The sequence below is a fragment of the Excalfactoria chinensis genome, chromosome 14 (assembly GCF_039878825.1).
Source record: "Excalfactoria chinensis isolate bCotChi1 chromosome 14, bCotChi1.hap2, whole genome shotgun sequence".
NCBI classification, from domain to species: Eukaryota; Metazoa; Chordata; class Aves; order Galliformes; family Phasianidae; genus Excalfactoria; species Excalfactoria chinensis.
Window position 1 is genome coordinate 5,700,450 of NC_092838.1, and position 23,857 is coordinate 5,724,306.

At 42.6% G+C, this 23,857-nt stretch overlaps 1 protein-coding gene across 1 annotated transcript; it reads left to right on the forward strand.

Moving 5' to 3' along the window:
* Positions 1–186: 186 nt before the first annotated feature.
* MOSMO (modulator of smoothened) lies at positions 187–23,802 on the forward strand. The gene is made up of 3 exons (XM_072349173.1): positions 187–404; positions 12,496–12,708; positions 20,117–23,802. The coding sequence occupies exons 1-3, from the start codon at positions 299–301 to the stop codon at positions 20,299–20,301; spliced, it is 504 nt and encodes a 167-aa protein (XP_072205274.1). The 5' UTR covers positions 187–298; the 3' UTR covers positions 20,302–23,802.
* The last annotated feature ends 55 nt before the right edge of the window (positions 23,803–23,857 follow it).

Below are 23,857 nucleotides of genomic sequence, written 5' to 3' on the forward strand. Positions count from 1 at the left end.
GGCTGCAGCACAGAGTAGTGCCGGGCTGTAAAGCGGAGCAAGGCGAATCCCCGCAGCAATCGCTGCTGGAAGCGGAGCTCCGCCAGGCCCCGCCCCGGACCCGCCTCCTCCGCCCGTGGCCGCCGCGGGTTTCCCTTCCGGAGTCACCGCCGCTCCCCCGCCCGCCGGGTTCGCTTCCGGCTCCGCGCGGGGCCGTTCCTGGCGCCGCCGCCGAGGGGAGCGCGGGGCCCATGGAGCCGCGGCTGTGAGGCGCCCCCGGCCCGGGCCCGCCGCGGGAGCCGGGCGGCGGCCGGAGGAGATGGACAAACTGACCGTCATCTCAGGATGCCTCTTCCTGGCCGCGGACATCTTCGCCATCGCCAGCCTGGCCAACCCCGACTGGATCAACACCGGCGAGTCCGCGGGTGAGGCGGCGGGGCTGCGGCGGGGCGGGGGCCGCGGGCGGCTGGCGGGGCGGAGGTGCTGCGGGACGGGGCTGGCGGCGGCCCTGGGCTGTCAGCCGGGAGGTTCTGGGTCGGAACACGGCGCTGTTTTAAGCGAAAAGGAGGAGACGGTTTTTGTGCCCGCGCTGATGCCGTCGGTAGGAGCGGCTGATCGCCTCCTGTTGCTGGGGGCGAAGGGGAGAGGGAGGGGCGGGCCGGTCCTGAGGGTCTCCTGAGCCGGGTGTGATTCCGAGCATCCGCGGGTACAGAGCAGAGCAAAGGGCTGGAGGCTTCTGCCCTGTGTGCGTGCGGAGTGTCCTAAAACTTCCCCCTGCCCTGCCTGGTGCTCAGCTTCTGTGGGAGGACTGAACGCTTCCCAGTGGAGTCGTTGTGTCCTTTACTCTGCTGAAGAATTTAAAGCTTGGCAGACGGGCTGATGGCAGCGCATCTCTCTGACTGCTGTCTTCATCCTCATGGTTTGGCTGCATTGTTTCTGTCGGTCCAGCCTGGAACTCGGCTGGTCCTGCTCGAAGAGAGGAACGAGTCGTTTCGCCAAGCACAGCGCTCAGCACTCCCCATAGGACGTCCCTCTTCTCCCCGTCTGTTGTGGTGATCTTCCTGCCTGTGGCCCTGAGGAGCAGCTGGTTCTCTCCTCTTACATCCCCCAGCAGCGTGCTGCAGTGAGGAGCCCTTCTGCAGGCACTGACCGTGACATAGAATATTCCTCATGATAAAGAAGTAGATGTGTCTGCCTGAAGCCCTTCCCCATGTCCATAGATCCTGCCCTGTGTGCTGGATGTTGGCTTCTCTCTGCCTGTCCAGCAGTGTGATAATAAAATCCAACTTGGAAAAATTGCTCGTGGGGAACAAAGTGCAGACCACCTATATCTGTTAATGGAAACTGGTTAACGTCTATCTGTAGTACAGAAGCAGCTTCTTGATACAGTGTGCGTAGAGGTGAATTCTCAGTTACTTGATGGGTTGGACTCCTGCCATCCCTATCTTGTACAGTTTTTAGGACCGCACACGGGCTTTACCTGCAGTCAGACTGGCAAACATGAAATCTGGATGGATTGTTCTGCAGCTCTTTTCAGATTGTGTTTTGACAGACCCATGGCTTACTTTATTGCCGTCTTTGGAAGCTAAACAAATCGTTGGCTTTCTGAAATCTCAAAGGAGAGGTGGCTGTCGTTCCATGGCTTCCTTAATGGCTGTTTGGTAGATCTTTATCAATGTGGGATTTGAATTACTTTATCCTTAGATGTGTGGCTAGAAGCAATGTAAATATGCATTTCAGTGCCTAGAGCTGCTGAAAGGAACCTTCTGCCCAAACTCAAAGGAAGTGCAAGGATGCCCATTCATTCTCTCAAGGACTGCCCGTAGTAAGCACTGTGGTACTGAATGATGGGATGGCTGCTTCTGAGTGCCGTTCAGTAGCCAGAGCTGCTGTGTTGGAGTACAGCATAGGAGGACGCTGCTGTGAGGATGCTGTCCTGACTGCATCCCAGCCCCAGCTGCTAGCCAGGTGCAGGAACCACTCAGCACATGGACTCGAGCCCTCCCAGCTTGGGTGCTCACAGCTACACAGTAGGTCTTCTAAAGTGTCCTGATCTCAGCTGGTGAAAGGAACTGTTTCTTTGTGTAACCTCTTTGTCCTCTGGTTCATCTGCCGTGGGAATAATTCCAGGTGCTGCTTTACAACTCAGCCTGGTATCAAGAAGGAAGGGGAGGGGTAGTGTTTCCCTGCTTGGCTGCTGCCCTCAGTCCAGAAGGTGGCATGGAACAGCCCGGCCCTCAGCTGCTTGGGCACCGTGTAGAGCAGAGCTCTCAGGAGATGTGGGGACACAGCACTGCAGCCGCTCCATCACAGCCGCTCCATCACAGCCGCTCCATCACAGCCGCTCCATCACAGCAGCTCCATCACAGCAGCTCCATCACAGCAGCTCCATCACAGCAGCTCCATCACAGCAGCTCCATCACAGCCCTCTGCAGCCATTGAGACTGGAAACTTGGGCTTGGGTTCCAGGAGGAGAATCTGTTCTGGGGTAAACGTGAAGCAATACGTACATCATACTGCAGCGGTGCCGGTGATTTTCTGCTAAATAGGATATCAAAGCAAATAAGCTGCTTTAATGTTTTTCTTGGGTTTTGGTATTTCTTTTTTTTTTCCTGAAAAATGTAGATGGCTTTAAATGTTTTATTTAAAGGAGCTTATGTTCTCAGGAGAGCAGTGTGGGGGAAGGGCTGACACGTCTCTCAAGTCTTTCTCTTACAGACAGCTTCATAGTCAGTTGAAAACTGTTGGCTGTAAGATCCTCTCTAGCACTGTAATGATGAGGAAGTGAGTGCCACGGAGAGCACTGAAGGTTTCTGATGTTTATCAGACCAGGGGGGAGATACACCTCCATGGAAGCGGATCCAAGTCCTTGGTGCTTTTCCTCTGCATAGTTTTGCAAGAATCTATTCCTTATTTTGGTCTCAGGTATTTCATACATCTTTGAGCTTATAAAGGGAAGTTGAAAATTGAATAGAACTTTCTCTCCTGGAGCTCTCAGTGAGGTTTAGTTGTACCTCCTGTTTAACAGTGGTAAACGCCCATCTGGGAACATCAGTGTTCCTGTACTGACATCCTTTTATTCTTAAACTGGTAAACTGTGTGAGAAATAAAGGCAGAGCTGGCTTTAACATGAGCCGGTGCCTACACTCCCACTCATCTCAGTAGTAATGAATTTTGTTCCCGTATCTGTACACTTCTGTGATGAACTTTAAAAGCTGACGGTGTCTTTCTGTGTGGGATGGTCTTTCATGGTTCTGATGTTTTGTATGGGAGGAAGGGGGCTGCAGGTTATTCCATCGGCAGCACTCAGCCCTTTTGTGGATGAAAGACACAACTAGCACATACAGCTGAGATGAGATGTGGGACGTGTTGGGGAGGTTGGTGACTTGGAATGCTTTGGGGATGGGTCGAATAATTCAGCAGGAGATGAAAGCAAATAATCCATCCCTTCAGCAATCTATGCTATCAACTTGTTTTGTGTGCCTTTAGTTATTCCTTCCTGTGGAGCACTAATGATTCCAACTTAAAATACAAAACAGTGATTAAGTAAAACTGAATGTCAGAATTTAAGCTTGGTGGATTACATGAAAGCAAGTATTTATTGCACCCTCTTATGTTGATACATATATCACAGTAAGATGTAGGGTTAGATCTTATGGCTGCTTTGTGTACACACCGCAGTGCAAGCTTGGGTGATGTGAGTGCTTGCTGAAAGGTGATCTGCAAAGCCGTTGTGAGCATCAGACGTGTGTTTAGAATCAGGTATTTAGTTAGTGTGCCTCAGAACATGCTTTCCTTTGGCTGCCCCAAATGGGTGGGTGGGCAGAGGCGGTGGGCAGAGGCAGTGCTCCGGCACGTTGCTGAGCAGGGCAACGAGTCCCAAGATTTTGGTGCCACTAAGAACACCAACAGAAGAGCCACGCAAAGGGCGTAAGGACTGGCAAAGAATGCAGGAATCCAAGTCCTGAATACTGTAACAAGAGCTGCCTATAAGCGGTGTGCCCCTGCTGGGAGTCACCCCAACATCCTTAGGATCTCCATCCATTCCCTTTGACTGCTGGATGTCTTCCAGGCGATGACAAAGCAGGGGATGTGTGCTGTGTTGGGGTTCTGTCACTGACCAGGCCCTTAAGGCACAAGAAAAGCTGGCAGTAAGGCATTGTTGTAGTGAATTAACTTTGTGCTTGCTCAACTTTTAAACATATGGAACTATTTTATGTGTAGGAAGAATCTCATAAAAGAGTGCTGTGTCAGCCTGGTTACTTGAGCCTGCCAGAGCAGGGAGTGGAGAGCCGCCTGGTTTTGTCCAGAGAGGAACTGAGTTTTGCATTTGCTTTTACCATACGACTGCATACTGCTTCTGTTAGGCAAATGTCTTGTTTTCTCTTGTTTACATATCATAGTTTACATTGTTAAGCATAGGATAAATTTAAGAGTAACTGGTGCTGCATTTGTCCTTCTCTGCTAGTAGCTGTTTTTGGTAGGACACTCAAGTTTCAGGTATTGAGAATAACTTTTTCTTCAGTGTTCATCTCACAGCCACACGTATGGGTGCTGCAGTGCTGGATCACATTCAGTGTGTGCGGGTGCAGGCCTTGGTCTGCCCTGTGCTTTCCTCAAGGAGCACATCGTTGTAAATCTGCCTTACAAACGGTACTAATTGTCATAAAGATGCATTGTTGAGGCTCTGGGAACTGTCTGTGTTTTGCTAATAATAGTAATGGTCTGTTTAAATCAACTTAGAGCTGCTTTCAGACATGCTTATTATGTTCATTGATGTGATAGGACAGCGGGATTAATGGAAGTGTCACTTAAAATATGGATCTTAGAAGTAAGGCTGCAATAGAACGTACTGCAAATCAGGGACTTAACACTCAGAAACCTGACAAATGGGGTAGTGTTAATGACTGAGGCTTATTAAAAACAGTTGTTCTGCTTAGTTTCCAGCCAGCATTAGATGCAAGCAGCATTATGTGAACTCAGTTTGTACTTTTGCCAAAGCAAAGATCAGTAGGTCAAACTTTTAAGCCTGACCTACTTTTTTTCATAGCTCTTTCACAAACTCAGCTGCTTCCTACATGCGTTTTTGTCAGTCTTGAAGCAATGTAAAGAGAACTAACGTTCCTTGCCTGCTGCAATATAGTGATTAGCATTTACATTGTGTGTGGGAGCCCTTCAGCTCGTTGCAGTGTCCTTTTCCAGATGTTGTCCACACTTGTGTATTTCAGAAACAGGTAAGGGGAGTAACTTGTGGCTGAGGAGGAGCAGTAACCTGTGGAGAGGTTATGTACTGCTTTTAAATCAAATGCAGAATGGTTTGTAACGTGGTGAAACAAGTGCAGTATTCGTGTACAGAGTATTACGGGAGAATGATAAATTATTATGAACGCACCATTTATAAATCTTCACATTTTGAAGTGAGTGGATAATTGCTTTATTGTAAGTTGTTACAGCGATGACATTTTTCCTAATGGACAGAGTTCTACTGGGGACAATATGCAGGAACCAATTTCTGTGGTAACTTTGCTGCAGTCCCCTTTTGTGCTCTTCAGCTGCCCTTCTCAGCCTCACTTTTCTTCCCTAAGCTCTGACTGCTGGAGGTACTCACAGGTCTGAAAAGCTGGAGATGTGGCCAAGAGGAGGATCTGAGCAGGGTATGTGCCTGCTTTAAGCAGAGGGGAAAACATGCTGGAGCGTTTGAGTGGCAAATGACATTTGCCAAATCCCATGGGAATTAGTACGGAATTAACAGCTGTAGATTAGATCCTCTGAGAGCAGCTTTTGGTTTCTTCCTATTTTATTGCATTTGATTTCTTCCTTAAGCATTATCTTGTTTGTATGTTTTTGTTGTTGTTGTTGTTTTGTTTTTTTTAATTTATCAATAGAATTGATTGCAAAAGTTTGGGCTCTCTTGGGTGCCATAGGACACACAGTGTGGTTGTGCTGGTTTGTCTGCAGGGTGGGCTGACCACATAGAAGACACTGCACTGAAACACCAGTTCGGGTTCCAAAGGTCCATAGAGCATGTAATGTCCAGTGCATCTCTTTAAGCAAGACATGCATAGTGCATTATGTCTGTGTCCTTGAGGTGAACTGATGTGCTCCCTGCTGGAGACTGCAGCAGCCTTCTAGGGAGCTGCTGCAAGAACAGAGGCAGCGCTCTGTGCAGAGCAGTCAGAACAGCTGGCTGCTACCCAGAAACCTCACAGTAGGTGCAGTTCTGGGCCATAATTTACAAGGCACTTTGGGATCATTAAGGATGACGGTATTCCGGGGTGTAATGATTAATAATCCACTGTGATTTAAATGTTTTCAGCTGAATAGAATTTACATTACACCTTGAACTTCCCCAGGAGCAATTCTTTGCATAGATATTGGACACTAGCAAGTAGGGCTGAGCTTGTTATTCCCAATGATTTGATAATCAGGCGGCTTTGCTTGTGGGCACAGAAGTCAAGGAGTTTACCTGTATAGTGCAGGGGGAAATGCTGCTGTGCTTGGCGGTACAAGGAATGCTGTGCAGGGAGAGGTGTCTCAAGGGTGAAGAAGGGACTTATTGAGTTGAATTCTGTTCTGAAACTAATCATGAGTTTCAGAATCATGAATTAACGTGTTAATGATGTAATTTTTCACTGTAGAAACTTGTATGAGAAGAAACATGTTTCAGTTTGTTGCTTACACTCGTGTGTGGTTCAACTTCATATAACAAGATTGTGCAGGAGCCATTTCTTTCAGTGGAATATTACTGGATTGTTTGGTTGCAGAAAGCACCTGAAGCTTATTGCGTGAAGAATGTGGAATAAAAGGGTGACACAGATCTATATGGCTGGATCTGCCGGCCATGTCTGGTTGTGTTGTGGGGAGCTGGATGCTCCTGAAGGGGCTGGGCAGCACTGCAGGCTGCTGGGTGGAGGGCTGGCTCTTCATGGCTCTGTCTGAAGCCAAGTGTAACTTCATTAAAAGCAACAACAGCAACACAAGCCTGTTGGATGCTGAGCAGTGAACAGCAGGAGGTGTGTCATAGCTTCTGGCTTTCTACTGAGTGCATGGCATAAAAGTGGTGAAACTGACTAGAAAAAAACATTTAAATGTTGACACTGCCTTTGATCTTTATTTTTTGTAGGCACTGAATTTGGTCATTGTTCAGTAGCCTTATTTTGGCTGGGAGGGAAATGGAAATAGCTACAGATTTATTTTTGTTTATTTTTTAAAATTAAAGTCTTATGCCTCTTGCTTATCTGTTTTAAAGCAGAGCAACTTCTCTCTGCCGGGCTCCTGCCGCTACAACTAAAGCTTGTAGTGTTCACTGATGGTACTATCCTGTCATGCAGATGCTTACAGTGTAAGAAAAGCAACAACCAGAAAGCTGCTGCTTACTATAGATCCTGCTTACCAACATTTAATTAAATGCTGTCTTGTAAAGTTGGAAAGAACACCTTCAGTGTGGGCTGATCTCTTGACAGTGATACATGAGGACACACAGAGCCTTTGTTATGTCCTTGGGAGAGCTGTTCCTGTGTTTTGGCCTGAGGATAACTCAATGTGTGGTGGTTCATCTCTTTAAAACAGACAATATAAAGACCAAGCACTGAAGTCTCATATGCTGAAGCTCGGAGGTGAACTTGCTACTTGTTGGTCCAAATATCTGCAATTTAAACATCATAGCTCCTAAATCCTAAAGATTGTCATCTGCAGTAATATGCTTTTCTAGGACGTGTCAGTCATAAGGATCTTTCCCAGAATGCTGCCCCTGATTTATTTGCTTTTTCTCTCTGGTGGTAGAAGGAGGGAGGAAGGGAGAACTCTGCTTTGTGGAGGGAGATTGAATTATGTATGGTTCCAGTACTGAATTGAAAGCTTCTGAGGCAATTCAGGCTCTGCAGGCCGTTCAGAAACAAGGCAGGCTTTTCTGCTAATATGTCTTGACCCTTTAAAAAAATTGAAATGAGAATTCTTCTGTTGAAAAGCCAGAAATAAGCTTTGGATTTCTAAACAGTGTCAAAAATGGTACCTAATAAATTGTCTGGACATTAGTTTGTTAAACAGAATTCAATTAGTGCGTTCATCACAGCTGTTTGAAGCTAGCAAAGCTACATATTAATGCCAGTATTAGTGTTTTTCTATAAGAAAGTCACTTAGTTTTTGAAACAAAGGAACATCATTTACATTTCTAGTGCAAGAAGAATGGTGCGTTTCAGAGTTGGTGTGAGGGGAGAATAGTCTGAGGGAATAAATGGAGTAGAAGAGAAATAGCAGTTTGTGTAACGTATCTTGCAGAACTGCTCTTAAAAATTGCACTCTGGATATAGCAAGGACTTTGCAAGTAAATCTAGTTCTTCATTATAAGTGATCTCTAAGCACTGTAAAAATACTTTTTAGATGTGTGTTTTGAACCAGTAAATATCTACTGAGCATAAGAACTGATGGTGCTTCTGGTCACTTGATCAAACAGTACTGCTCTGCTTCAGAGCTTTTCCAGGATTACCACAGCTGTTGGGTGATGCAAGAGACAACGTGTGTCAAAATGTAAGATCTGGCATATGAAGGATGGGAATAATAATTCATAATCCCTCTGTTTTGGACTCCTCTGTATTCTGTGCCTTTGCAGTTAATCCTTCTTTACTCTTTTAAGCCTTTCTTTAAATCATCCTCTAACATTTGTAAGTCTTATCTTAGTGAGTCAGAGCCTGGTTACCTCAGTCTACTAACTGAGCGACATACTGGAACATCTGCAGTAGAGGAATCGATCTGTCATGGCACATCCCAAGTGCTGTACTTGCATGGTAACCTCAAAGATATTTTAGCTGTGCAACTGCAAAGTGGCGTATATTCAAATCACTGCATTCACTTTAGATTACGAAGCTCCCACCTGGATCCTGGAGCATGCTGCAGCTCTGCATAGACAGCTGCAGTCCATTCCTGCTCTTCGATGGATCTGGACCTATTTCCATTCAAGTTTATTAAGTGTACAGAACTTAGAAACTTTCCAAAAATAGCTTCATTTCCTCCTGTCCTTATCTCTGTGGCCCAGTGAGTTGCAGGGAATGGCTCAACTGAGCTGCCCTTATTTTACATGTAATTCTCTGGCATGTGACTCTTACCTAACCAGCAGCTATGAATGTTTTAGTGTGCTCATACAACATGGCTTGATGTACTGTGCTCATTACTAAATCATAAAGCTTACCAGTGTCCTTGCCGCGCTGGCAGTGCATTGTGCTTTTACCACACTAATTGCTTCATGTACCACAGTGCACCGGCACCCCTCCTGTGCCCACCTGGTCCTGCATGTCCCCACCATCAAATAGATGAGGGGTGAACATCTGCATAGCTGTTGTCGAGCTGCTGCTTTCCAACCATGGCATCCCTGTGCTGCTGTTAATAATTCAGAAGTGATGGAGTGTAAGGGCTGTGGCACTCTTTGTTTCTGGGCGCAATATTCGCAGCCCCCTGGGTGGCTGTGCTGTTGCCATGGAAATGGGAGTGGGATGGCACGGCAGCATGCTGGCATGGGGCTGCTGGGGGCAACAGCAAATCTATCCCAGTGTGAAACACTGAGGCTCATCTTCCTTCTGTCTGGGGCCTTTTCCCCTCTTTCTCTGAATAGTTTTGTGAAACATTGATTCATTTTATACCTGTTCTTCTTTTCGAGTCTGCCTTCAACAGATGTTACTATGGGAGCAAGCTGTGAGGTAACTTGCTTCTGTCTCAGTTTTAGTGCACAGGTGTGCTATCCTGTATTGTGAACAGTACCTTGAAATTCAGGAGCATATAATGCGGTTATTTCTCCTAGCTGCCTTTATGGAGCCTATGGGAGTGCTTCAGACATCTTCTTTTGCCCTCTTTCCTCCCAGGAGTCTCCAGTCTCCAGGTTCAACACTTTGAATGTGTGGAATGTATCTACTTCAAATCTGCAATCTGTGAAGCACACTTAAGAGTAAATACTGAGTATGTGTTAGCAAAAGCTTAATGAATAAAGTGTTGGTCCTCCAAAGTAACTTATGCCGCTATTCATTTGCTGATGCTTAAAAAATCCAATTAAAAACCAAGAGTAAAACAATGCATTTGGGCAGTGGGTGTGATATTCAGGAAACCATTATCTAGAGAGTTTCTTGCAACTATCCTTGTGTCTTTGGAAGGGGTGCTGCTCTGATACTGATAGGCTGGAGATTTAGCCTGTCCGGTTTGTTCTTGAGGGGACTATCAGCCCTGGGTATCAGCCCTTGGAAGAGTAAGTGTGGACAGCAAAAAGATTTATTCTTAAAGACCTTAGTTCCAAGTAGAGTTATTTTCTGTTTTCTCCAGCTCAGGCACTACTGGGCTTAGCATTGATCCCTTCTGAAACTGGCATCTTATATGTGCTCTTTTTAATTGAAGAATATCTTCAGTACCAACTGCAGAGTGAGTCTGAAAGGTGAGTCCGTTGTCTCTATGCAGTAATGCCCAAAGTCTCTTTCCAATAATGCAGCAACTATTTAGTAGTTGAAGGAAATACACAAAATGGAACGGAGGCCAGCACAGCGGTTCTTTACAGTGTTGCTTTTGTCAAAGTTGAGATGCATTCAGTTACTGCCATTGTGTTCAGGAGGGGTCTTGGAATCCAAGACACATCTATTGGTAGAGTTACGTAGTTTTTACATTTTCAGAAGTTATTCTTTTAGAGCTCAGCTGAGACAGAACTGCTGTTCAAATAGCTGTTAAATCTCACTCTTGCAGAGTGATTGCAGTTAATTTCCTGTTCTGTTAACGTTGCAATGAATAGCCTCTTTTTTCCCCAAGCTACTTAGTGCTTCGTGTGAGGTTCTGCCAGGTGTGTGATTTGCAGACGTTGACTTCTAAGTTTGGGTGCACATCTCCCTTCTGGCCTGGCAGCTTGTTTAAAACGAAAACGTAGCAGACTATGAGAAAGCAACTGAGCAGCGGTTCATGTAGAACTGTACTGTGCGGGTGTGTGAGCTGGGTGAGAGTGCTGTGGAACTCTGGCTGAGCTCCGTGTAATCCTGGTGCACAGCCATGGTTCAGCTGCTTTGTACGCAGGGTAGGAAATGCCAATTTTGTAGTTTAATAATTGTGTGTTTGGTAACTGACTCATTTTTAAGGACTTCAGCTTCAAAGTAAAAATTAATCTCCAAATCTGTCAGCTGATGAATGCGTAATTAAAATGATACATTTGAATAGGGCTGAAAGTTTGTAGTCAGAGGTTTCAGGATTGCTTCAAAAGAATTGAATCAGTAATGTTTTTGTCCTTCTCGTCCTCTGGGTGCGCACCACAAGCACTAACTGATGTAACATGGTATTCTCTTGGTAGCCCTGCTCGCTTTTTTGACTGTTAGCTTGCTTCATTCTGGAAGAGTTGCCTCTTCGTTTTAAACAGATCAACTACAGACAGTTTTTGCTTACCAAAATTTGTGGGCTCTAACACTTTCCACTGTTGACTCTGACTTCTAATTTAGATAAAGGACAATTGTGATTATTTAAGGACAGAGCTCAGAAGAAGAGACGCATTTGAGAAATATAGGACTTAAGAAGAGACACTGGAAGAAATGGATTTTGACCTTAAATATTAATATTGAGGTAAAATTTTCAAGATAAAGAGAATTTTGCTATTAAAGTCCCCTAAAAGCTGCTTTATGCATGAGTCTCAAAAGTGCTGAAATAGATTTTAAATCAGAACGATTAGGATCTGTTTGAAAATACCTCGTTTTGTGTCACAGGAATCTGTATGTTGGGATATATCCTAACCCTCTAGTTGTGTTCCATTTTGCAACTTCAAGAGTCAACTACATCTCATGTTATTGTTTCTCTCTGGGTAGAATCTGTCAGTACAGTATGGTTCCTTTACCAGTCTTGGTCTATCCTTAGGATCTTTTCAACCAGTAGCATAGATATCCCAGTTGTTGAGTGTAGTAACCCATGTTAGTCATCACAATAATTGTCCTACATGTCTTGGGTAGAGGGACTCTTAAACAGTTACTGTCAAGAAGGATGGCTGTTGCTTTTTTTTTTTCCTTTGAAAAGTATTCTTAAAATCTTAGTACGAACTAAACGCAGATTCCCCCTGTGAGACCTGCAGGTTCAAAGCTGTCTTTATAGATAAGGGGAAAAGGCATTAGACAACTAAGGACACTTTAGGGGGCTGCATCCTGTTTGGTTACATTATGAAAGTATTTTACCTGGCAAAATGAGGCAGTGGTGCTCTCTACAGCCCCACCACCACCTCAGCTGGCAGTGGCAGGATTCACAGGAGTGCTTTATTGCTTTCAGTAGAGCTCGACTGCCACTCAAGAACCGGATACAGCCGTAGATATCTCACTGCAATTCATGCCAGTGTTTGATGAAAGAACATGAAGATAGATGTTTTAAACATGTCCCTTCTATCCTCTGTCTCTGACAGGCTTACTAAGGCTCATCAAAGAAAGAATTCCTTATTTTGGAACAAACCTGAGATGCAGTTTGCAATTGAGCGCCCCTCAGAGAGGATTCTGAAAGTTTACATGCCTCTCTGCTGTGTATTTTCAGGTGCTCTCACAGTTGGCCTTGTGCGACAGTGTCAAACCATCCATGGACGTGACAGGACCTGTATTCCTCCACGGCTGCCTCCCGAGTGGGTCACTACGTTATTTTTCATCATAATGGGAATCATTTCACTAACTGTCACATGTGGTTTGCTGGTGGCTTCCCACTGGCGAAGAGAAGCTACTAAATATGCCCGCTGGATAGCTTTCACTGGAAGTAAGTGACCTCAACTGCACAGTTGACCTGTACACAGGATAAACTGGTGGAGTTTGAAATAACACATAGTGTTGTCAGGGAACAGTTCTTAGGGCTCCTTCTTTACAAAATATTCTTTCTCTTGAAATACTGCATCTGAGAGAGGAAGGAAGTTGTTCAAAAACTGAGGAATTGATACCTTAAGTAGCTGGTAACTGAGAGGGATTGATAGCCTGTGAGCCCAAGGTGAGAGAAAGGAGGACATGTGTGCCCTGCCCCCTTTGCCTTCCTTGAGGAGTGCCATTTGCTGGCTCGTTCTTCCTTCCCCACACGCCGGTATCCAGTACTTCTAGCCAGATGGGCTGACTGGGAATTCCCCCGTGCCGGGGAAGCAGTTGATGCATCTGAGACTTACTGCAGTCTGAAGTCCATCCCTACTTCAGGTGTCGCTGTTGAATACCTCATTCAGTGCTGATGCTGGTTCAGTCCTGCTTGCTGCTCACAACGGATGTTTTATTCACAGTGTCTGCATCCTAATTGGCTATGGGGGGGACTGCCCACTGCAGAGCACCTGCTGTGCTTCACAGCACTGAGATTTGCTTCCCATACGTGTCCTGTGGCAGTTCTTTAGCAGAGGGAATAGCACTAATGTTTTTCTGCCTCCCTTCATTTTGTGCTGCGTGAACACCAGCATAATTCCTCACAGCAAAGATTGAGCCTTCTCCAGCAGCCCTGTGTTTTATACAGAGGAATGTATGCTGTGGCTACTTCAGTGCAAAAGAAAAACAGTTGACCCACAAGTAAAGGAATAACTCTCCAACTTCCTTTTCCTTGATGTGTGTTCCAGGCTAATGGCAGCTGTAAAATGGTGCTTTAGTGGTGATGACAGCATGAAAAAATTCGAAAGCTGACTCCTTCTAAGTTTACATATGATAACAGTGCATTTTCTAGTCAGAGTGTACAAGTTCATGGTTTATACAAACATAAGTAAGGCTTAATGGAAGTTAGTGACATCTAATATAAATGAATTTAAGGTTGTTTGGGGAGGGGAATAATGTGTTAACCCAAGAAAAAAATACAACAACCCAGCAAACAAAAAAAAACCCTGAGCTTCAACAGATGCACTTTGCTGAGGCACTTGTACAATCAAAACTGTCTGTCAGCTTTTCTGTGTAGCATATTAAACTGTCGGTACAGCAGACCAAGGAGCTATTGAAGTACTGTGTCCATCGTGGTTGGCTTTTATTCATTTTCCAACTAATGGCTAGAATAGACATACATTTTGTTGGGTGTCCCATGCCAGCTTTTCTAGTTGCTGTTGTCTATTACGTATTTCGTGTATATCCAATATATGCCAGGACAGGTTAAATTCAAAATGCTATATACGATTAAGATGCTTGCAGTGAGCAGATCTCAAAGCTGTTTAGTTCTCGACCAAGTGGTTGGTTGTGGGTTGCTGGGGTTTTTTTGAGTACTATATAATATTTATTTTTTGAGGTTTCTTTTTCCCCCCCAATTCACAGCTTGCATTTTGATTATTACATGTTTTAATTCCTTAAAATATTTCCAATGATCAAATCCTTGCATCTTTAATTTTCTACAACTTTGATATTTCAGCTAAAAATTCTGATACCCTAAAGCTGATTTGTTTGTTTTCCCCTGTGGATTCCTTTGGGCTTGATGGTACTTGAAGGAAGCCTTAACTTGAGAAGGATGCTGCTTTGTTTCAGCACTTACCTTTATTATGGGATGTTTAATAATGAAGCACATTAATTTGTTCTCTTGCAACTCAGAATTATTCATAGTACTATTAAGACACATTTGCTGTGTTGCTGAAAGTTACCAGCTTTTATATTTACCTCCAATACGTGTGACTCTGTGAACTTTGTATTAACAGTGACGATAGGGAATTTTATTTCTTAACTCACTTATAAGAAAAGTCATTTTGGGAAAAGAATTGAATGGAAGGCAGAGTTCTTTATTTTTCGAGATGTCAATATAAGCAAATTCTGTGGTTCATTGTATGGCAACACAAATGAGTATTCTATCTGTAGACTGGTATGAGGATGCATGTAAGCGTGTGGCATCAACTACCACGACTACCACAAACCTTCCTGTGAAGTGGCAGAATGCTGTATTATGAAAACATGGGTAACTCATTAGAGCAGAGTAGGGAAAACCTCATAATTGTATTACATTTCTTCTGCAGGTGATTTCAAGACTGAACTGCCCAGTACAGGCGACTAGCAGACACTCTCCTTGCGGAACTTTCAGAACATGACATAGGATGTGCTGTCCTAAGTGGCAGTGAAGTCTGCTGGGATTGCTAAAGGCATCTCTGGGACTGGCAGCTCTGTTCTCTTCAAATGCAAGGGGGGTCTAGATGAAATCATCTAACAGCAAAAGAATGCTCTTGCTCAGCCCTTTCCTTGCAACTCTGCCAGCAGCAAGGAGAGCCAGGCAAGAGGTCGCTCTTGCCCCATTTGTGCTGGAATTTGACCCCATTGGGTTAAGTCAGTTTGTTGCAGATCCCCTCTAGCTACCCTTCTGTCCGAGGTGGTGAAATGCAGTCCAGAGAAGTTATGAGAAAGTCTCATTCTTATCCATAGGTGACTATCTGAAATACCTGTTTTTGAGGAAGAAGACCTCCCTTGCAGAAGAGAAAGGTCTTGGAAGAGCAGCTCCATGTAGCTGGTTTAACAATATTATCTAGGGAAAAAGAACTTCTGATTCTTTTGTCTTGATTTTTATGATAATCATGTGGCAGACTCTTCAGGAACTATTTGATGTTTTCCTCAATTGATAGAATTCTGTAGAGTAAATTGGTGCAAACATCTTCAGCACTTCATTCCTTTGCTCACTTTGCAGAGCACAGTATGGTAATTCAGGGAAGAAGAGTCCAGGTCATAAACTAGTGCTGATTGCTTGGCATGCCTATATCAACACCTTCAAAGAGAAGCAAAGGTAGGATAGAGTTTTTCTGCTACAACTAAAAGATTAAGATAGTATTAGATTGAATTTAGATATTGTTTTGAATTGTGATGACTTAATATTCAGGCTGTTGGTTTCAGCTTCTGTTGCAGTCTCATTTTCACTTAAACATTTTACTCAGGTTATGTTTGTAGATGGGATCTATACGTCCCTGAATGAGTCTTTGCACACATCCCCGTCCTCAGCAGGTTTTGTTGGCACTACTGATGACAGCAGAGAAAGCTGCTTGCTTTTCATTTTATTTCTAGCAAAGGTCCCAAAGGAATAGCTCTCCTAAAGCACAAATCAGAACTTTTTCTCTCAGCAGTGAAACCATTCCCCTCGATTTCTTAATTATATTGAGATTTAAGCTAACTGCATTATGTACTTTTTTGTTAGTGGTAAGTGCTGGTGCTTGTAATAATGCCATCTTGAATGATGCTTTTCAACAGAGCACTTTCTAAATACGAGTTACTGCTGAGTGGTCTTCTCTGTCTTGTTAGCTAACGGGCACACAAAGGACAACTTTACTGTCATTTATGCTCTTTTCAGTTTGCACTTCTGAAGGGACGCACTTGCGTGTATTTACTAGCATTGTATTTGCATCTTTCCTCAGCCATTGATTGTTTTACTACAAAGAAACTTGTCTTTTTGGCTCCCCTGCAAACTAGCTTTGAAGGTAGGAGGGAGATTTCAGTCTTTCAGGCCATGCTGCATGAATGGCGAAAGTTTTTCTAACGGTAAATGCGGGAGGTTTCATATTCTTCTTGTAGGGCTATTCAAGACTTGCGGTATTCCGAACTGATGTGATAGGTATTGTGATGCTGGGCATAGATGCTGTCAAAACTATCCTTGCTCTTTGAGCCCCATTAACTGTAGTGTCAAATTCACACACTGTAATGAAGTATGGGTTCCATCTTGGCATTCATTTCCATGCTGTCCAGGTCTTTGTGTGCATCTTCAGTGAAAGAGGCATTGTAAACTTGTAGCTGTGCCCCACCTGTAGATGGCAGCCAAAAATCTATCAGCTCTTCGTTGCATGGTATTGTTTACCTGTTGCTCGAGCTAATTGTGTGTTGCCATCCCAACTCTGTACTGCTTTGTCATTGATTATGCCCCATGATATGGTGGTGTAGATTGGTAGCAAGCAAGTAACCTGTTTTGGTACTGTTCTATACATCTCTGAACCGTACTTCATTTTTCATATTCAATATGCTTTATCCTGGATTCATACAAGTTATTGCCACTGAATGCTCAAATCAGTTTTGAGCTTAAGAATTAAAGGAACTAGACCTCTTTTGACCACTGCAAGTAGCCTGATTGTATTCCACTATTGAATACTTTTGTTAATAGAAATTGTAATGGTTGTCTTTTTTTTGCGGTTTTTCCCTGAAATTGTAAGAACAGACTTTTAAGGGAGAAGTTCTTTATCGATTGCTGGAGGTGTTGCTGGAAATCCACTCAGTTTATGCAGCCAGATTTGAACAGATACGTTTGTTTTACACCCTGTGTGAGAAATTCCTCCCCTCTAGCTAACAGTTCCTAAAGAATACACACCGAGTTAACTGAGTGCTTCCTCTCTTAGAATTTCTCTTTAGTTTTGGTGTTGTTTTTTTTATCACACTTATCATGTGGTCATTTCTTACTATCATCTCAAAAATTTACCATGATTTGACTTCCTAGTCTGACAAAGAACTTGATGGAAACCGTTTTCCATTTGCTATTTCAGTAGGTTAAAGATTCAGACCACACTGAGTAGAATTGCTCGGGAGCCTTCATAGTACTATTGCTATTGAGAATTTCTTTTTCCTCTTGTGTGCTGGGGGAGAGTTGAGGTATCTGCATGCTTCTGTCCTTGGGCAGATGTGCAAGGAGCCACGCACTCCCCATGGCAATGTACTGCTGGGTTTGTGTATGAACAACGTGCCTCAAGGAGCAATTGCTTAGTAAAGAGAGATAAAGATCTATTCTTTTCCAGTCGTGTAGTTCTTCAATGTGATAAGGGAGACTTAAAGTGGTTTCGGCATCCACAAGCTATTTCCAACATGCTTACTGCTGTTAAAATGTAACAGCAATTCTGTAAGTTACTGGAATGTTCTTCAGGGTCAGGCTGGATGTAGCAAAAAATGTTGAGTTATGATAATGTCAACCATCCTCAGGGCACTGTTTAAACTTTTACTGATTATGTGTTGCGTTTCTAAGTATTCATTGTCAACCACTGCTTCCTGGACCACTCCAACAGAGAGCTCTTCTGCACTTAAACTGATCTGCTCAAGAAACTCATACAGCTTTCTCTGCTCAGCTGGGCTGCTTGCTGGTTAAGATACTATTTAAAAAGGGGAAATATTCTGTAAGGATTTGGTTGTGCAGTATGGGATCGTGTGGATCCATAACCACATATTTAAAAGTTTTAAGATAAAATAACGTTTAATACGTGGTTTCTGGTTCTTTGGTGTTGTTTTATAGCCTAATGTGGTAGCACTGAGCAAGAATTCAGTAACTGCAGCAGCTAGATTCATTTGTGTGCTTCTTTATCCTTCATCTGCTGATGAAGTTTAATTAAAAGCAAGACACAAGCTCCCTCTAGTGGAACGGTTGTTGTATGTAGTTATTTTGATATTTATTTATTTATTCCCAACTGAGTATTTTAGCATTAGCAGAGAGGTTGATTCTCTTGTTAGCAGCATTTGACTCAAATTGTGTGTAAGCTGTTCCATGCATTTAGGAATGCAAAAAACAGCTGATGGTTGGACATGCATCATGTGATTAAACCATCCTGTTTTGTTTGTGCAAACCCTGCATAGACATTTCTTGAATTCAGCTTCTTCATGTTCACAACTGGTCTCTGCCACAGAACGTGATTGCTTTTCCATGAAGCTGAGACCTGTACTACATGAACCGCAATGTTTTGAGCACTAAGGTATAAAATATGTGATAAGCATTTCATCTTGTATAAACATGGAGTTCATTTAACAACAAAAAACAGCTGTTAGTATTGCCATGTAATGCTGTGGCTGGAAAAACCAGAGCATTAGCCAGTAGAAGAGTAGTAAAATGGCATTCCAAAATTGAAGCCTCTCTACCCCATCATATCCTCACCTGGAAAGAGTAGAGACTGTCTTGATGTCCTGATAAGAACAGGCAAGCTGCTGAATTTGTTTAAGGTGCCTTTGGAGATAAAAGCATCTGGAGCATTTCTGTCTTGCACAGGAGCCAGCAGTTAAGGTGCTAGCTGTTACTATTGCCAGTGTTAGGAATTGGTTGGGTTGGTTTTGTGTTGTTTTTTTGCTGTTGCTTAAGTACAGTACCTATATTTCTTACTAAGACAAAGCAGGAATCTGTTAAGTGACAGAAAGCTGAATGAATGGGTATGCAGTGTGCTTTATTCAGGCAGAGGCGTTGCAGTTTGGCTTGAACTTTGTGAATTTTGTTTTCTCATTTTATACATATACACTTTGGGGACTGGGAGGTGGTTATGTCAGCTGTGCTTCATACTAGGAGATGGTTCTATGAATATCTATAGAGTTGATAGAAGAACAGAACAAGTTCAGTGTCTGTCTCCCTCCAATATAAAATAAGATGTCCCACTCTCAGTAAATAGTATTTGAGAGGAAGTTGAAATACAATAGAAGTGAAATAAGAGTAAGGCACTAATTGTAGACTTAGCTAGTAGGAACAAAATTCTGTGTTGTTCTAATACTGATTGAAGAAAAGGAATGGGTGGGGAAAAGACAGTGTCTAATGCTATAGTCTTGAATATGCACTCAAGCCAACTTAAAAGATCTTTAATTATTGTGAGGAATCTCTTGCATCTTAGAGATGCTGTATATATTTGGAAGCCATTCCCTTTCTAGAGACAGTACAGAATTTGAACTTGATGTTTGTCACTAAGAAATTCAGATTACATTGAATCAGAAAACCTTCTTTGAACAGCAGTGGAAGGTCTTAAGGGGATTTCATTACTTAAGAAACAATCACATGAATTTAGGAAATGGATGTATTTTGATGAAAGAAATCATAATAACCTTCTCTGTTTGCAATGTTAACAAACCTTTCACAGGATAAGAATTTTTGTGAAAAAGGGGAGAGGGTGTAGAAGACACCTGATAATAAGAAGGGAAATCTCAGTGTTTAGCTTGACGTGGGGAATAATGACAGTCCGAAATAACTGGAGAAGTGACTACATTCATGGATAGTGACAGAAGTGTATCTTGCAAACTTCTGCTATGTAAAAACAGATTGTGATCCGATGAGCAGAGCTGAAATTACTATCAAAATGGTGATCTTTTAGTATTTGTGAGATCTTCTAAAAGATAGAGCCTTATCAATCACTTAAAGCCGGTTAGACATGGGGATATCTCAGCTTTTCAGTTTGCTCAAAATGCTTTGCTTTCCTGTACTGCTCCATGAACTGGTAAATATTTTGATTCTAACACTGTTTTTTTTCTTTTCTTTGCAGTGATTCTATTCTGTATGGCAGCCCTAATATTTCCAATAGGATTTTACATCAATGAAGTCGGAGGTCAACCATATAAATTACCCAATAACACAGTGGTTGGGTCTTCGTATGTACTGTTTGTCTTATCCATTTTCTTTACAATAGTTGGACTTCTATTTGCTGGCAAAGTTTGTTTACCTGGCTGATGAATGTTGAACTGCGGGACTTTGTTTTGGAAAAGAACAAGACATCAGAATTGCATTCTCAGGAGGATGCCTAGATGTGACTATCAAACACTTACTGAAAAGAGGAATGCTTTGACTTTTTCTCACTATGCACTTTGGATTAAAAAAAAAAAGGAGAGCCTTTCCCATAACCAAATACAGACAACGTCGACTAATCTCCTGAGCATATTTAATGCAGTCAGGTCTGCACTGTGATAGGAACTAGTGAAGAATGCTTTACACTGAGAAGCATAATGCCCTGTGTTACTGTATTGTTCTAGTTTTTAATGTCTGATGGTTTGGAAGTCAAAGTATTTATGAACTTTGTGGTTGCAGATGGTTGCAGAGGAATGCAAGCGAGGCTGGCCTCGCTGTATAGGAGATTAGTATTTTACATCCTCTGTCTCATTGAGCAAAGCCTTTGGCACCTGTATGGATCAGTCTTTCGTTGCTGCACCAAGAATCCAATAGAGCAAACGTTCTCTGAAATGTGTGTACCATCCAGAAGACATACATCCCCTCCTCCCCCATAAGCTGTAGAAAAACACTAAACATTTTAGAGGGGGATTTCTTCCTTATATTTATATAAATATATATATATAAATATATATATATTTTGCTGATGCAGTATACAGTGTGTGTGTATGTGTGCGTGTGTATATACACATATGTATATATTTGTATATACACACAAATGGTTCCTGGAAAAGAACTCAGAACGCTTTGCTAGCAAAACACTGTGGTGTGCAAAACTAGAACTCAATAGAAAAAAAACAAAGCCATTTCTCTGAAGGCCACATAGCTGAGAGTCTTCAGTTTACCTCATTCTTTGTAGCAGCCCTTGATTTTAACAGGTTTTGTATTAGGTACAAACGATCCCATGCCTTTTTAGGTGCAATTTTAAGTTAAGCTGAAATTCTTTTTATGGTAATTTATTTGTATATGAGGGTGGAAGGTGAGATCATGTCATACCTTAAAGTTAAAACCCTAATTTTGGGAAACTGACACTATTTAAATTATTAGCAACTGTTGTACAGAAAGTCTCTTTTTCTACTGCGTTGTTATATTCACTCATTTATGTTCAAACGTGGCTGTTTACCACAGATGAGCATTTCTCTAGCACAGGTAAGATATAACATTTAAAGTAATGCAAGCACTGTTTCACTGCAAAGATGGATGGACTTATTCACCTTCACAAAAAAAACCCAACAGCAATATCACTGTATAAACAGTACATGCCTCATTTACTGAAGTGATTCTAAATGCAGATTTAAGGGCCAACCACATTTAAAGTAAATATTCCTCACAAAAATGCAGCTTTACTTTTCAACACAGAAATAAATCTTTGGCTCCATAGGTGTTGTCATAATTTACCACTCAATCTGCCTAGCAGACAGTAGCATTTTTGTTAGTGTCCCAGGAAGGCTGCCTGCACTCTCAGTATCTGTTTTCCAGTTAATCCGTGGTTTATCAGTATAATCACTTATCTGATAACCTGAAGTGTTTGAAGATAAGACAGTCTGCTCAGTTCTTTTAAACTGTGTACCAGTCAGTTCCTGCAGGATTCCTGCTCTGGCTCTTCTCCCTGATTCTGCTGAGTTAAACAGTTCGTATTTTGATGCTGGAACAAAGTTGTCATTGTAACAGCCTGAGTGACTTCTTTGTCCCTTACAGGTAGAAGTGTTGATAGAACACTAAATTTTTCTCAAGTACTCTAACCTGTAAATACAGCCAAGCCCCAGCCATTTGTAAATGATGGCTGAAACATGTTTTGGTTCCAAACTTAAGTCTTTTTCAGTATGAATGTTCTAATTCCTTCCAGTGATGCTGCTGGGAAGATGCATTAATGAAAGATAAAACGTCAGGTTCAGCTGCTGGGTGCGTCTAAACGTTCAGCATTACTGTGGGTTTAGCAAAGCTGAAGTATTTGCTTGAACTTAAATTATGACAAAGAAAAGCTCTTCTGTTTTCAGAAATATCACTTTTGTAAATAGTTTTAGGTTCTTGTAACTGGAATGTAGAGGGTGGAAGAGTTTCTTGGCTACCAAGATGCCACCTCTCGCCTACTTATTTCAGGTATAGTAACATCATGTATACGGTGGATTTAGGTTGCAGTTAAATGGATCATCATATAACTGAAAAATATAAATATTGTTCTTGAAGCACAGCCAGATTGTGGCAGGCTGGAAATTGATCCAATCTACCAATGCTGTTGCTATGAATTATTAAATAACAGATGTAACCAGCCAGCTGTTTTATTCACAATTGGAGCATTTTGAGTCCAGAAATAGATACAGCCATTTGCATTAAAAATCAAGTGACTCCATCAGTAAATGAAGAGACAGCTGTCAACAGTTGCTTTTAATAACGTCACTAAGTACTATATAGTACAGTATTAATTTATAGCAGAAAATCATATCTTGTAAACTGTATATAAAACACTGTTTTATGGTGCAATCATTTGTCAAACTTTTGTCTGTTACTTTTGTTTGAAAGATGTGTACATTATTCTTCAATACCTAAGAGCATCACTGTAAAATCTGCTGAATATTATTTATAGGTTCTATTTGCACAAGGCTTAAACTACAGAAAGTTCGTATTGAACATGCCTAAACATCTGTAGAATTTTTTTTTCACTTCAAGGAAAGTTCCCATACGAGTCTTCTCCAAAGGTAATCCCGTATTTATGTTGTGTTTACATAAACTTTTCTATTTCTGCCATTCGTTCTTTTTGAAGGACAGCACATTTTGTGCATTACTCGAAATTCTTCAGTCTTCTGCTTCCAAATTCTCCGGAGGGTTATTGCTATGGGCGCCTTGTTTATTCAGCTAACAAAGCGTGAGATCAGAAGCTCGAAATACCTTCAGAATGATGAGAACTGTTGGAGATGTTTATGTAAATCTCATGGTTGAGACACGATCCCCTCAGAGCCATTTGTCCCAGGGGTGAGTAGAATGTGCTTCCTTGAGTGCACAGCCCGTCTCGTTCAGCACTCACGGTGCTTTGCTGGCAGGGACACCCGGCGTAGCAGAGCAGGGGCAGGGCTGTGCTCCTGAGCCTGACCCTCTGGCCGCCATGCCAGCTGGGCCCTGCGTTATGCCTGTGTTTCAGAGCTGTTACTTAACCACTTCAGAACACACGTGTAGGTAATAAAATTGTCCTTTAAAAACTGTGTGAAGGATGAAAATAATGAAGGAAATGGTGTCCACCAGCGGCTCTGCGGCCCGGGCATCCCGTCGCTCCCTGCCCCAGGCCTGGCTGCCTGCATCCATCTGCCTGCCTGCCTTTACTGAGGAGTGTTTTCTAAGTGCTTACAACATTTCTTTTTTTATTTCTTTTTTTGTTCTTGTTGTTGTTTTTGGTTTTTGTTTTTTTAATTGATGATTTCTGAACAAATGTTAATAACAAACTGTATAAAAAATGAACATAATTTTCTTCACACTTGTATTTTTGTTATTGAGCAAGTTTATCAAAATAAATTGTCTACTAAAACCCCCGGCCGTGCCTGCGCTGACTGATGGGGGGGGGGGGGGGGGG